General features: G+C 44.9%; 1 protein-coding gene across 1 annotated transcript; it reads left to right on the top strand.

The window, feature by feature from the left end:
- Positions 1-1,481: 1,481 nt before the first annotated feature.
- On the top strand, positions 1,482-2,003 carry LOC124164949. The gene has a single exon (XM_046542187.1). It carries the CDS (start codon positions 1,482-1,484, stop codon positions 2,001-2,003), a length of 522 nt encoding a protein of 173 aa, XP_046398143.1.
- The last annotated feature ends 14,166 nt before the right edge of the window (positions 2,004-16,169 follow it).

The raw sequence follows: 16,169 nt of genomic DNA, 5'->3' as shown, positions 1-16,169 counted from the left end.
GGTTCAAGATATTCCTCCTGTGAAACACGATCAGCAAAACTCTGGCAAGAAGATTACAAGGACCGCAAGTAAATAAACTAATGTTGCATAGGAAAAATAACAGAACGACCCGAAGGAAAATCCTTCCATCTCAAAGTGGAAACCATCCAGCAATGAAGCAAATTGCACATTAATTTGCAAATATGGATTTGATGGGAGTTCAGGCCATGCTCAGTATAAACAGTTGTGGGAAGAGGCGAATACTTCAGATGAGTATTTATTTATGAGCTCAATGGTTCATCTTCGCTTGCTCAATCACTCAACTGGTACCTTCTTGAAAATGTTGATAAATTAATATATTTCTGGAATACAATGTTTTTACCTCATTAAAATCCTTTCAAAACTCTACCAACAGCTTAACTTCTAAGTTTTTCGAAGAAAAATGATATCGGGTGTGTTTTTGGAAATTTGGTCGTGTTTGGTCCTCTGTATCTTAGCAACGGATGAGATATATGAAAAATGACTTATTGTTTCATGACCATCAATTATTTTTGATAATACACGTCAAGTTTCAAGTCTACCCCAAAAAAAACTCTATTTTGGACTTTTGTCCGGCTTTTTCCGATTTCGGATCACTGTGCGGCGCTTAGAAAGTATCCCTATTTGTTTGTGGGAGACTCGGATGATGGTGGATTTTTCTATATGGGAGCTGCGATCAGCCATCCACGACTGCCATGATACCTCTCCAGGACCAGACGGAATCCACAATGCGTTTCTACGTAACCTCCCAGAATCCGCCTTGTTGGACGTCCTGCATAGTTAAAATCAGCTATGGGCAGAAGATACTTTTCCTTCGTCCCCACACGGGGGGAAGAGGGTGATCTCTTCCTTTGGGGAGCCGCGCCCCCACGGACCCGAGCCCACCGAAGAGACAACCTCGTTTAAAAAACGGTACGACTAGGGTAGCGTCCGGACAGTCATGTGGGCCCGACTGTTCGTGTAAGGCTATACCATCTTGCCATAGCCCACCCACGTGTTTGCCGTGCGTGGCGACCCGTGTCGCAGGGAACTGGGATTCTGGTGGCTGAGGGAACCTACCCTGTGGGAGGGGAGAATCCCCAACACTCCACTTTGGCCACTGACTCTCCTAGACGGGCGGCCGGGAACTAACCTATTCTCGGTCAATCGGGTCCTGGCGGCTGGGGAGCTTGGCGGCTCCTATCGAGCGTACACCAGGAAGGGTGAGCGTGATCCAAAGGGACACTGCCAAGAGCATTCTCGGAGGGCACGTCTATATCTTCGGGGGAACCCTGCGCTCTGCACCGGCCCGCGGTGCATCGTCCCCTTGTCGCACTCCATGGTGGGTGGGGCCCCGGAGATGAATATAATCAATGTCTATGGATACCCGAAACCCAACACCCATTGCCTCTAGGGAGGCTAATCCCAGCAAACAGCTCTGTACGGAAAATGTACTACAGAATGATTACCCTTCATACGTAGTAATGAGCAGCATTGAAGAAGGAGCTTTGAAAAAAGTGTCTCCGTTCGTAATCGCGAAAGTGATCCAGGGGTTGGTTGGCGATGTAAAAACGGCGAAGAGACTGCGGTCAGGTTCTCTCCTCATACAGGTCAACAATTCAAGACAAGCAAAGAGGCTGCTGGAGCTGAAGGAGTTCTTACAAGTTCCAGTGAAAGTGGAACCCCATCGATCACTAAACACTTATGACGGCGTCGTAACATCTTGGGACCTTTCAGACTGCACGGAGGAGGAAATTAAAGAAGGCCTGAATGACCAAAAGGTAATATCGGTCCGCCGCTTGAAAACAAGGCAAAGCGGTACTCTAAAGGACACGAACAGCTTTGTCCTCACCTTCGCCCTTCCGAAGCTTCCCTCGTCCATCTATGTATGCTACAGCGCTATCCAAGTTCGACCGTATATTCCTAAGCCTATTCGATGCTTCCGTTGTCAAAGGTATGGACAGATATCAGGCAACTGTAATGGAGAGGAACTCTGTGGTAGATGATCTCTGAAGAAGCACGAAGGAGACTGTAGTGAGAAGGAAAAATGTGTGTACTGCTATAAAGAACATCCAGCGTGGTCAGCATCCTGCCCAATTTTCCTAGAAGAAAAGAAAACCCAAGAAATAAAAACCTCAAAGAAAATATATACCTCAAAGAAAATAACATCCTCAAAGAAAATTACAACCTCAAAGAAAATAACAACCTCAAAGAAAATAACTTACGGAGAGGCTAAGAAAGGATGCAGAGCTCTGCACCTTGTATTTTCTGGACAATCCTATAGCCAGGTGACGGCAAAGAAATATGTGGACGCTGCCGTGCAGACACACACGCCTTTTGTATGCGCGCCATGCAAAGGCCCTGCCCGCCCGCCAAGCCTAAGAACTTAACAAGTATCAGCATCACGAAGGATAAAGCTAAGGCTACTGCGGAGAGTGACTCTTCGGGCGAAAACTCGCCCTCATCCAAGAAGGCCAAAACACTTACGTTAAACTCCTTTTAAAAAATTTGACCTCGAGGAGGACGCAATATCAAACGATATGATGGACGCCGATCCCTCCGAGGTAGCTAAGCAATTCAAAAGCTCGACTAAGCCTCTGGAAAAGGGTAAGATGAGACTACGGCGTTCGTAGTAGACCGCATAAGGAGTTTTAAATATACTTATCTCTTTTTATTATTCATGAATTTTATGTTTAAAACCTTACAGTGGAACTTTAACGGTATTTACTTACACAAGGAGGAGCTGTATGCTCTAATTAAGGATTCTAACCCATCCTGCGTATGTCTGCAGGAAACCCATCTGAAACCAACTGACAGAATGTCATTACAGGGTTATAGCGTTTACCGGGTTGACGATGTTATTGGAAATAGAGCCCAGGGAGGGGTTGCAATAGCTGTCCGGGAGAGAATTTTCTCTTCCCAGATTACGTTAAGAACCCCCATACAGGCAATTGCAGTCTGTAGTTACCCGAGCACCTCGATTATGTAAATCTGAGAAGGGTGATGTCGACGTCGTAGCTAGGGGCAACGTGATACTGACGACCAATTCATTTGGAATGCAAGTAGGGTGAAGCAGCAGATGGAAGCTTGGCATAATGAAGGAATAAGAAACACGTGGCTGTTAGGTAAAATCTGTTTCTCCTCACTCAATTAAAAGTAAACTAATGACTGAACAAACAATAATAATTCGGGGATCCATTTCAGGTGATTCTGGATATGCATTACAGCCATATTTATTAACACCAGTAAGGCAAGCTGCACCAAACTCGCCAGAAGAACGCTATACAAATTTTCACTGTAGGACCAGCCACTGCGTAGAGCGCCTGTTTGGTTTTATGAAAAATGTGTGGCGTTGTTTATCTGCAGATAGAGTTTTATATTATTCTCCTGAAAATGCCTCAAAAATAATACTATCTTGTGGGATCCTCCATACTTTAATGCTTCAAAAAAGACTTGAAATGCCAGACATAAATATTCCTCCATTGAAGTATGTGGAACAGGTTGCAGAACCTGAAGTAATAATGAGTGGGGAGGACACTAGACGAATGTTGATTCATCAATTTTTTACTTAATTATTACTTGAAAATAAAATTTAAAATGGAACCCATTTAATAAATTAATCCATTTATAACTTTAATTAATTTTTAATCATGCGAATAAAATAAAAATAATTGGTGTAAGGCATATATTAAACAATATTAAATTACAATCACTTCAAATATAAAATTAAAATCATCATGAAATGCCCTTAAAACACACAAAGCTCTCTTCAGGATTTTGAAACAATTTCCACTTGCACTAGGCCGTCTTTTCTTTAGCAGCAGCCATACGCTCAGCTGCCGCAGCTTTTCTCTCGGCAGCTACAGCCTGCCTTTCAGCAGCTACAGCCTGCCTTTCAGCAGCTGCAGCCTGACGCTCTTGGTAGTCTGCCACCCTTTCTAGGGCAATAATCTTTCTTATTTCTAAATCTTCTTTCATTTTCTGTAATAGAATATTGTTTTATGCAGCCATGAATATAGTGTTTATATTTGATTGTAAAGACTGATTAATTTCATTAGCGAGTGTACAATTACCGCGGAGGATTTAATTGCCTCCAATATGGTGGCCGTCGTTCTTTGTAGGTCACCTTCATGTTTTTCTGAGGAGGTAAATGTATTATTAATTATCTTCGCGTTCCAGTTTGTTATACTTGATGTTCACAGAGTTGTGGCGTATTGATTGATATATGAATGATAGAATCTATGTCATTTCAATGCATGTACGTGAAAATTTGTTATTGCTTCAGCTTGTCAACTTTTAAACTTAGCTGAGTTAACTTTAGTTGACTAGCTGCAGCTCATAAACTAACTTTTTAAATGTCAGGTGGCAATTTGAGACAAAAAAAACTTACGCCTGCCTGCATTCTCCGGTTCCTCTTTATGAAATGAGTCCTCTACGATTATTTCCATCTGTGTGAATGATTGAAATGAATAATAAAAAATAAAATTAAGTATTTGAGTACAACTTATATAAAGCATTAAAACATAGCAAGGTTGAAAGAGAAAAATAAAATTACATGGTCACTGCTGATGGTAAATGTTCCTCTCTGCTGATGCTAGTCCCCTCACCCGGAGCCTGAAAAGGAATGATAAATAAATATCTCAAATAACAGGATTTGCATTAAGTAATAAAGTTTATTTCAAAATTATACAATCTTTTGAAATTATTTCATACTCACCCTGGATGCTTCAGATTGCTGTGGCGTGTCGTCAGTTGTAATGGCAATCTGTGAAGGACCCTAAAATATGGATAAAAATATTTGTCATATTGAGATGATTTTTGCAATTACTGAGACTTATTTCCATTGCAATCTTGCATTTATATAAAATCCTTAAATACAGAAATGCAAATGCGGAAATTCAACAACGAGGAGCAAATGTAAATTCAAACATGATTAAATAAATTTATTTGTATCTGGTTTTGGACGATTTACAAAATGGTCAACAGATAACACACATACTCACTTGCCTGCAAACATTTATGAGGATGAAAGGGTAATGAATGTATTGATGATAATGGGAGAGGGACGGGGATGAAAGTGAGCATTGGTGGATTAATGGCAAATACTTAGTATGGAGGGGAATTACTGTGGATGAAATGACACATGGCACATGAAGGAGTAAATCATGTACTGAACACCAGCATCCTTTAACTTCCCATTTTCTAATTATCTTCCACCATTGAATAACAAATTAAAAATTAAGAGAGAAAATTAGAATTCATTGTTAATTTATTGATGAATTGTGCAACACTCAAACCCAAGTAGTTATAAAATTAATTAAAAGTAGTAGGAAATTGCCTTTGCTGTCCAACCTCATTCCATATGTTTACATATAATTTCCAGTAACAGTTACCTCAGTAAACAAATGTGTAAATTCTGTAATCACCGGAATGCCATCACAGTAGTTACGACCGGGGAGCCCTACTGCCACTTCACTTCCAAAGATGGAAAGGCATTTCTCCTCCATCTCTGACAGGGTCTCCCTCACAGGCCTATTGCCAGTCTCCCTACAGGCAGCATTTATACGATCAGCCTTGGCCCTTATGTTTCTCTTAAGGTCCCTCCAGGTCTAATTATGACATTAGCTGATTAGTACATGTAACATTGACAGCCTTAAAATGTAATCTTTTGTCTTTGAATTACTAACCTTCTTCCACTGCTCGGCCTCCTTATATCCCCCCTGTTCATTTGAAATTTCAGCAAGAGTTTGCCACTGGCCTTGGCTTTTCTCATAACCAAGTGGGCCAGTGAACTTCCCGGCAGCAAAGCTGCTGTGAGTGGACATGTAGTCCACCAGCAACTTCAACTGCCGGTCCGTTGCACGGCCCACTCGACTTTTTTTCCTGAAAATATAACATCCTAATTCAAACAATAATCTCATAGCAAACAGATGTATGAAACGAGAAATGAATCTGTTTATAAATATTTAAAAAAAAACAAAAAATACAAATGAAGTAAACTTAAACAAATCAACATACCAAATATTATATTGCAAATGGAAGCCGCAACATCTGCAGCACCCCAGCTTTATTTTAATTATTTACCTTACCAATTAAACTAATTAAAAAGCAAATCCATATGAAAGTTTAAATGTAGCGTGATAATTTTAAGTTATGTAAATTCAAGACAATGTGTTATCACTGCTATAATCCAATTATGAAAACTTTATCTATATAGTACTTTTCAATACGCGAACAATGTCACAGAGGTTTAATTCAAACCGAATCTCGATCCATAATCCAATCCAAATCAGAGATTTCAATTAATAATAGAAGTATATCTATGATTTAATCGTCGATTACTTTATATCACAGTTTTATGATTTACGTCTGCCTAGAACATTCTCTCACCAACGTTATCCTCCTTTTTGATTTTTTAAATTGTTATAAGTGAACTATTAATTACATGCATTCACATCGCTAGTGCCTCATAACCAAATTTTCCACTTCCCATTCACGTTTCAACAGAAGTTTCCACCCAACGTTACAACTTTTCATTATTTTCGACCATTTTCTACAATATAGCAATATAATGACTAGATTCTTCCGGTCAGCATTAGCATAATGGGTTAAGTACGAGGTCAAACATAAAAAGTAATACTTAACTTATTGCCATAATTTATATTACAATGTTAAGTACTTACATTTAAAGCGCTTCCATGTTTGTTATTTGAAAAACGCCGCTGACGACGGACCTTCGGGCAGAGATGTGTGGAAGGTTTCCATTGGCTCTTCAAATTTCCCAATGCTACCAACATCCAAATACGTTGCCATGAAAGGCGATTCGCATCATGGCGTGTGACGTCACACTGTGAACGTGATATGCGCGAAGACGGTGGCTTACATGATCGCTCGGTGCGGAAGAACGTGATAGGAGAACGTGATATTCACTTATCGCCGTCGTCGCTGTCGCATTTACATAATCGAGGTGCAGAGTTAGTTACCTTTTGTAAAATTTACTTGCTCCAGTGGGCACCAGTAAACAAGAATGTCCTTGAGTCGCTAGTCGCTCAGCTTCCAAAACCACTCGTGCTGTTGGGGGATTTTAATGCTCATGACTCCCTTTGGGGAAGTAACAGAGCACAATCTAATAGTAGAGGAAAGCTGATAGCTAATTTTACTAATGATTTTAATTTAATTTTACTCCAAATCGGCGAACACGCTCGTTTCAATAGTTATAATGAAGAGTTATCGGTTATTGACTTGTGTTTTTATAGTTGTAGTCTAGGAGCTAGATTACAGCTGTTAGTACATAACGACCTCTGCGGTAGCGACCATTTCTCGATTTTTATTTCGAAACCGAGTTGACGAATTTGCGATTTTAACGGACCCCGTACATGGACGATTAAAAAAGGGGACTGGCCGCTCTTTAGAAATCTTTTCAATTTTACATTTACTGACAACCGCAATGGAGCTGAAAATGTTTTAACCCTTACCAAAGCTATGTTGGATGCTGCCGATGCTAGCGCCCAAGGGCATCAATAGCTGCAAGGCGTCCACCCGTCCCATTGTGGAACAACGAGTGCGCAGAAGCTAATGCCGCAAGGAAAAGAGCGCTTAAGATCTTTCAAAAATACCCAACGCCCCGCACGGGGGGAAGAGAGTAATCTCTTCCTTTGGGGAGCCGCGCCCCCACGGACCCGAGCCCACCGGGGAGACAACCTCGTCAAAAAACCCTTCGCACGCTAGGATAGCGTCCAGACAGCATGTGACTCTGCTGTGCTGAGTAGCCGATACATCTGGCGTCCAGATTCACCCACGTGTTTGCCGTGCGTGGAGACCCGTACAAGGGGGAGAAGGGGATCCTGGTGGGTGAGTTCTCCGGCTCCCAGCTGGGCGTCGGAAACCCGGTATGGGCCGGAGTTCAATACCCCACTTCGGCCCTGGATTCCCCGAAAAACGGGCGGCCGAGAAGAGCCTAGCTCGGTCAATCGGCTCCTGGCGGCTGGGGAGCTTGGCGGCTCCTTCCGAGCGTACGCCAGGACGGGTTAGTGCTGGAGATATGGGGGTCTCCGTAGGGCGGCCGAAGGTGCGTGGGTTCGGAGGGCCCCCGCGCTGGAGGTTCTAACCCAAAAGAGACCCCCTATCAAAGGTTCCTATATCCCTTGGGTAGCCCTGGCGACCACACCGGATCTCGGTGTGGCGTCCCGAATGTGTGGCTCCGTGGTGGGTGGGGAGCCCAGGGGATGAATTATGTTCTTACATTCATGGAGACGATTACTCTTCCTCCACCAAAAAGATCCCGCCCGGACACGGGCGGAGGAGAAAAGTCTTTTGAAAGCTCGAAGCGTTTTTTGTCTATGAAATGCGCCAAAGAAGGTGACACTCTGAAAAAGGTGTCTCCCTTTTTCATAAAAAAAGCTATGCAATCGATAATTACTGGAGAGCCAAATTCGGTGAAAAAACTAAGAGATGGTACCCTACTAATAGAGACTGCGAACAACATCCAAGCTGAAAAATTGCTTGAAACTGAAAAATTACACGACATCCCAGTTAAAGTCGAGATCCACCGCACTCTAAATACCTCTAAGGGAGTAATAAGTCACTACGACCTTCTTTACGTGGAACCAGAAGAGATCAAGAGAGAGATGGCCCCCCAGGGCGTCATCGACTGCCGCAGACTGACTACGAAGCGAAACGGTGAAGTGATAAATACCACGTCAGTAATTCTCACGTTCGCTCTAGACAAACTGCCCGTTAAAGTCTTCTTAGGATACGAATCTGTAACTGTGCGACCATTCTTCCCTCAACCGATGCGCTGCTTCCAATGCCAAAAATTCGGCCACATCGCACCGCGATGTGAGGGCAAGGCCACCTGCCCGCGCTGCGGCAAGGACAAGCACGATGGGGACAAATGTGCGGAAGCGGCCTGCTGCGTGAATTGCGAGGGTACCCACGCGGCTTACTCTCGCGATTGCCCGAAAATGAAAGAGGAACGGAAGATTATGGAAATAAAAACTATGGAAAAAATATCTTACCTGGAGGCAAGGAAAAAGTTCAAAGCCCTTAGTGCCCCCTCTTTCTCGCGTTCCTTTGCCGCAATCGCCTCTGCTCCAGTTAAGAAGTGCACCATTTCTACACAGACGGAACCTGAAAAGCAGATAGATTTATTAAAAAAAAACAAATGCGAGTAACAATAGCAATACAAAAAAAACACCCCTAACTCCTCCGTAGTGTCTCCCAAAAATACAACAAAGAAAACCACCAGAAAACCTGACCAGCGAGAGAAAACTCCCTCTCCTGGTCCCTCCGGCAAAGGTATGGAACCGATGCAGGAGGACATAGACGAAGATCTCTGTATTTCGGACACAGAGATCGAAAAAGTCAGGAATAAGGGAAGGAAAAGTCGCTTAAAGCGATGATTCCACAGACTTCCGGGCTAATGCTGCTCCAAGTTTCAATATTGACATCCTTTTTTTTCTGTTTTTATTTATCTTTTACCCTTTTTAAACCCTTTTTATGAATTTTATATTACAATGGAATTGTAATGGATTTTATCGGCATAAGGAGGAGCTGGCTGTTTTAATAAATGATTTTAACCCTTTCTGTATATGTTTGCAGGAAACGCGTTTTAAAGATACAGACAAGGGATATTTAAAACATTTTAACACTTTTAGACTGGACGATACTAGTGGCCAACGAGCCCATGGTGGAGTTTCGGTTTTTGTCCGGGAGGCTCTTTACACCTCCCGAATAAATCTTAACACACCGTTCCAAGCGGTAGCGGTGACGGTGCACGCTCCCGAGGCGATAACGGTGTGCAACGTTTACCTGCCGGAGGGTGCACCCGTCACCCGTTTTAATCTAGAATCCCTTGTTCACCAGCTACCTCAGCCTTTATTTTACTCGGAGATTTTAATGCTCACGATCGTCTATGGGGAAGCACCCCGGAACAGTGCAACCGCAGGGGACGTATTTTATCAAGTTTTATTAGTGATTTTAACCTTTTTTTACTCAATAACGGCGAGAAAACCCGTTTTAACTCTTATAGCGGCGATTCTTCCTCCATTGACTTGAGTATTTTATCGACTAGTTTGGTCAATAAACTCAAACTCTCTGTGCATAAGGATCTTAGTGGGAGCGATCACTTTCCCCTTTTAATCAAAAGGGAGCAAAATATAAACCCCGATTTTATTAGACCAGGCTGTTGGATTGTCCGGAAAGCTGATTGGCATCTTTTTAACTCAAATTTTAACTACGTGTGGGATAAAAACAACGACTGTGTAACAAACGTAAATCTTTTGACATCCAGCATCATTCAAGCCGCCGAAATTAGCATACCACGATCTCGAAGCATCCTTCCAAGAAATGCGGTGCCATGGTGGAATGAAACCTGCGCAGAAGCCATTAAAAAACGTAAGAAAGCTCTCCGAATTTTCAACAAGTATCCTACAGCAAATAATCTCTCCGCTTTTCGGCGACTAAGAGCGAAAGCGCGTCAGGTAATAAAGGACGCAAAGAGGATTTCTTGGATGAATTTTGTCTCCGGTGTCAACCACAGGACTCCACTTGCACAGGTATGGCGTAAGGTGAGGAGCATATCGGGTAGCAGCCAGCATCTAGGTATATCCTTCCTAGAAGTCGAAGGAAAGGTTATCACTTCTCCAGCTGCGATAGGGAACGTATTCGCCCAATTACTCGCCAAAGTGAGCAGCGACGAATGCTATGACCCTTCTTTTGCGATCCTCAAGAAAAGGCTCGAGAACGTCCCTATATCCTTTATGGAGCCTAAAACAACGGCAGACTACAATATGCCATTTACCATTTGGGAGCTGAAATCTGCCATCCATGACTCCCACGACACGTCCCCAGGACCCGACGAGATCCACAATGCCTTCCTCCGAAATCTATCGGAATCGGCGTTGCTGGAAATCCTTGAAACTTTTAATCAGCTCTGGGCCAATGGGGATTTTCCTCCGTCCTGGCGGGAGTCCGTCATTGTCCCCATCCCAAAACATGGAAAAGACCGAGCTGACCCGAATTCTTACCGGCCGATTTCTCTCACCAGCTGCCTGTGCAAGTTAATGGAGCGAATGGTAAATCGACGTCTCATTTGGTGGCTGGAGCGTCGAAAACTCCTCTCTAGGATACAATGCGGATTCAGACGGAACCGTTTCACAATGGACCACTTGGTCAGAATTGAAAATTTCATCCAAGAAGCCTTCCTTCTCCGCCAACACGTAGTCGGTGTATTTTTCGACTTAGAGAAGTCTTACGACCGGGTCTGGCGACGTAAGATTCTACGCGTATTACGCGAGTGGGGTTTTAGAGGCTGTTTGCCCATTTTTATACAAAATTTTTTAACCAACCGTGTTTTTAAAGTAAGGACGGGACAGTTGTTGTCAAATTTTTACCCTCTTGACAACGGAGTTCCCCAAGGCTCGGTTCTGAGCGTGACGTTGTTCGCTATTGCGATCAACGACATAGCTCACTGCATCAAGGAGCCAGTGTTAGGGTCACTGTTTGTGGATGATCTCGCGATTTTCTGCAGATCATCTAGGGTCGTGAATGCATCGCGTATGGCGCAACTCACCATCAATAAACTTCACAAATGGACCCAAAATAACGGCTTCCTTTTCTCTTTGGAGAAAACAAAGTGCGTTCACTTTTCTCGCACTCGGGGCGTCCATGTAAATCCCACGTTACACCTAGGTGGTAGAAACCTCCCATTTGTGGAATCAGTCCGTTTTCTGGGGATGACCCTCGACCACAAACTCAACTGGAAGGAGCACATTAATTCTGTCAAGGTAAACTGTTTGAAGTCTTTAAACATTTTAAAGTTTTTAAGCCACGCATCTTGGGGAGCAGACCGCACCACCTTAATTTTACTTTACCGCACACTGGTGCGGTCGAAATTAGACTACGGCTCATTCGCGTATGCGTCCGCACGCGAGACGTATTTGAAAGCACTTAATTCAGTGCACAACGCAGGTCTGCGACTATGCACTGGGGCGTTTAGGACCAGCCCGATTCCCAGTATATATACCGACGCAGGCGAGCCTCCTCTATGCTACCGAAGGACCTGGCTTCTTTGTAGCTACGTTTCCAAAATTTTAGCAATGACGAGTCACCCATGTTATAGTTTACTTTTTAAACCCCGTTTTATTAATGTTTTTAACCGAAGGACTAAAGCAACCAGACCAGTAAGCGTTCGTTTTAACGATTTTATTCGCGGATGCGAATTCACGCTACCTGAAGTGTATCCTGTTTCATTCTCGGAACACCCCCCTTGGATTACTCCCACTCCGGTGGTGAATATTCTTTCACGATCTCGACCGAAGTCTTCCACAACTCCCTCGGAGTACCAGCGTTTGTTTGCCATGTTCCGATGGAATCACCCCAACCTTACCCCCGTTTACACTGACGGTTCGAAAGATAACTCTGCTTGTGCATGTGCAGTGGTCTCCCCTATCCACGGGAACATCAGAGCAAAGCTTCACCCGATGTGCAGTGTGTACACGGCGGAGCTTTATGCCATAAGGACAGCTCTAGAAGCCCTAGATGACCACGGCGGCTCCTTTGTGATATGCACTGACTCCAGGAGCTCGCTACAAGCCATCTCTGGCTTCTCACCCGTGCACCCGATCGTGCAAGAAATACACTCTCTCCTGCTGACCCTTTCGAGAAAGGGTTTGAATATCCATTTTCTGTGGGTACCGGGACATGAGGGGATAGCCGGGAATGAGATAGCAGACGCTATGGCCAAGGAAGCTCTGAATAACGAAGTTCTAGTCTCAACGCTGGTTCCCCACGAGGACTTACGAGCATCTCTAAGAAACGTGGTATTTGGAAAATGGAGGGAGTCATGGAGGATTCTAAATAATAACAAGCTCCGTGGCATCAAGGACACGGTAGCAGCGTGGCCCTCCTCAGCTCGTAGTAATCGGAGAGAGGAAGTAGTACTTACACGATTGAGGATAGGGCACAGCCCCCTGACCCATGCGTATCTCTTTACTGAAGAGAAGGAACCTCCCCAATGTGGGGATTGTAAATGTCCATTAAGTATTAGACACATCATGCTAGATTGTGTTAAGTACCGCGAAGCGCGAAGGCGAAATAATCTAGGGGGAGACCTAAAAACCCTTTTAGGAGACCACCCTACCAACTTAATCTGTACATTTCGGTTTCTCAGAGAAATAAACATTTTTAATAAAGTCTAATTATGTACACTTTCAACGAAGTCATCAGATGCATTAGATTACTTTATACATAACAATTGTAATTAAATAGCACAGTAGTGGTGCAAAATGACCTTGCCGTCGACGCACCCTAAATCCAAACACTACTACTACTACTACTAAATACCCAACGACTGTGAATATGGCAGCTTTCCGTCGACTCCGGGCCAAAGCTAGGCGGATAATCAAGGAAGCCAAATGGCTTCGTGGATTTCTTATGCGTCCCAAATAAACTGTCGGACTCCTATATCGAAGGTATGGTAAAAGGTGAATAAAATCACTGGAAGCCGAACGTCCACTGCTATCGCTGGCCTAAAAGTGGGACCCAAAATTATAACTTCCAGACAGGAAGTCGCGGAAGTATTTGTGCAGCACTTCGCTGAAGTAAGTTCTTCCAAAAATTATGACCAGGCATTCATATCAATGAGACGGATAGCTGAGGCAGCCCCTCTGAATTTTGGCAATAAAGCAGAATTTCCATACAATGAGCCCTTTAATCTATGGTAACTCGAAGCTGCTATCGCATGCTCGGAGAATACAGCTCCAGGCGGCGATAACATCCACTATGCCTTCATACGGAATCTCCCCGTTAAGACTTTTGCTGATATACTGCCAACATTCAACCAGATCTGGTATGATGGATCTTTCCCGGATGCATGGCGGGAATCTATAGTCATCCCTGTCCTTAAACAGGATAAGGATCGCAGCGATCCTGCGAGCTACCGCCCCATATCACTAACTAGTAGCCTCTGTAAAATAATGGAGAGAATGGTTAACCGACGCCTGGTTTGGTATCTGGAAAGCCGAGACCTTCTCTTCAATATCCAATGTGGATTCCGCCGCAACCGATCGACAACGGATCATCTCGTTAGACGCACCAACTTTATACTCGAAGCCTTTTTGCTCCGACAGAACGTCATAGCAGTATTTTTCGATATAAGAAAAGCTTATGACCGATTATCGCGACACAAAGTATTTAAAACTGCATGAATGGGGTTTTAGGGGCAACCTTTTAATTTTTATCAGGAATTTCCAAGAAGAACGGGTATTTAGAGTTAGGGTCCACAAGAAAGATCTGAGGTTTTTTTTACGGCGTATGTTGTTGAAGTTATTTTGGGAGTCCCACCGGATAAGGTTCTCCGTCACTGCCGACGTTTCGATGGTCGTGTCGTCCATCGTCATCAGGGCTAGTCTTTGCGTTGAGTGATCCCACTTATATAGTATGGGCTCCAGGTCAGGTGACTTGTGATTGGTCCGCCTTTTCCCGCCTTTTTTCCCGGGCCTTGCTGACGTATTTAAGCACCGGTTTCCAGAAGTTGCTTAGGGCGTAACCAGTATCACGGTTCATGGTGTTAGTCGTCGTTCGAATTAAAATAGCTTCTTTGGTCAGCCTTTCCCAGAACCCCGCACGGGGGGAAGAGAGTAATCTCTTCCTTTGGGGAGCCGCGCCCCCACGGACCCGAGCCCACCGAGGAGACAAGCTCGTCAAAAAACCCCGTCGCTCGCTCGGAGAGTGTCCAGACAGCATGTGACTCTGCTGTTCTGAGTAGCCGTAACATCTGGCGTCCAGAATCACCCACGTGTTTGCCGTGCGTGGAGACCCGTACAAGGGGGAGAAGGGGATCCTGGTGGGTGAGTTCTCCGGCACCCAGCTGGGCGTCGGAAACCCGGTATGGGCCGGAGTTCAATACCCCACTTCGGCCCTGGATTCCCCGAAAACGGGCGGCCGAGAAGAGCCCAGCTCGGTCAATCGGCTCCTGGCGGCTGGGGAGCTTGGCGGCTCCTTCCGAGCGTACGCCAGGACGGGTTAGTGCTGGAGATATGGGGGTCTCCGTAGGGCGGCCGAAGGCGTGTGGGTTCGGAGGGCCCCTGCGCTGGAGGTTCTAACCCGAAAGGGATCCCCTGTCAAAGGTTCCTATATCCCTTGGGTAGCCCTGACGTCCATTCCGGCTTGCGGGTGGCGTCCCAAATGTGTGGCTCCGTGGTGGGTGGGGAGCCCAGGGGATGAATTCTATATACTTGGATGGCTGAAGAAACTCTACCTCCAACCAAAAGATCCCGTCCAGACGACGGGAGAGTTAAAGTTAACGGCGCTAGTCAGCGCTACCTAATAATGAGGTGCCAGAAGGAAGGGGAGAACCTGAAAAAGGTGTCCCCCTTCCTTATTCGTAAAGTTTTGTCGGGTTTGGTTCCCGGGGAGCTGAAATCAGCTAAAAAGCTTCGCGATGGCACACTGCTCATTGAAACTGAAAATGAAGCCCAGAGCGAAAAGTTACTTAATGTTAATAAGCTGAGTGATATTCCCGTCAGGGTCGAGGTGCACTCCACCCTAAACACCTGTCGGGGAGTTATAAGCCACTTTGATCTGCTGTACGTTGAGATCGACGAGATCAAACGTGAGATGGCCTCCCAAGGAGTCTCTGATGCTCGTCGACTCACTACAAGGCGCAACGGAGAGAAAATCGACTCGACATCAGTCGTACTCACGTTCGCGCGTGACAAACTCCCTGACAGAGTGTTTATCGGATACGAATCGGTCCCAGTGCGACCATTCATACCGGCACCCCTGAGATGTTTCCAGTGCCAGCAGTTCGGTCATATGGCCACGAGGTGCCAAGGCAAAGCCACCTGCCCACGATGCGGCCTGGACAAGCATGAGGGTGAGTGCAATGGTGACCAGCGTTGCGTCAACTGCGAGGGTGCTCATCCCGTGTACTCCCGCAAATGCCCGAAGCTGATAGAAGAGCGGAAAATAATGGAGATCAAGACGGTAGAAAAGATCCCGTACTTTGAGGCGAGGAAAAAGTACAGAGCTCAAGTAGCTCCTACTTTTTCCAGATCTTTCGCCCAAATAGCTTCCGCTCCTATCGCCAAAATCACCATCTCGACTCAGACGGAAGAAAATTTGAACAAGAAGGCTGGAGAACAAAAATCGGCCGCGCCGGCTAAGGCCAC

This window comes from Ischnura elegans, chromosome 9 (assembly GCF_921293095.1).
Source record: "Ischnura elegans chromosome 9, ioIscEleg1.1, whole genome shotgun sequence".
NCBI lineage: Eukaryota > Metazoa > Arthropoda > Insecta > Odonata > Coenagrionidae > Ischnura > Ischnura elegans.
This window is presented reverse-complemented; position numbering and strand designations above follow the sequence as displayed.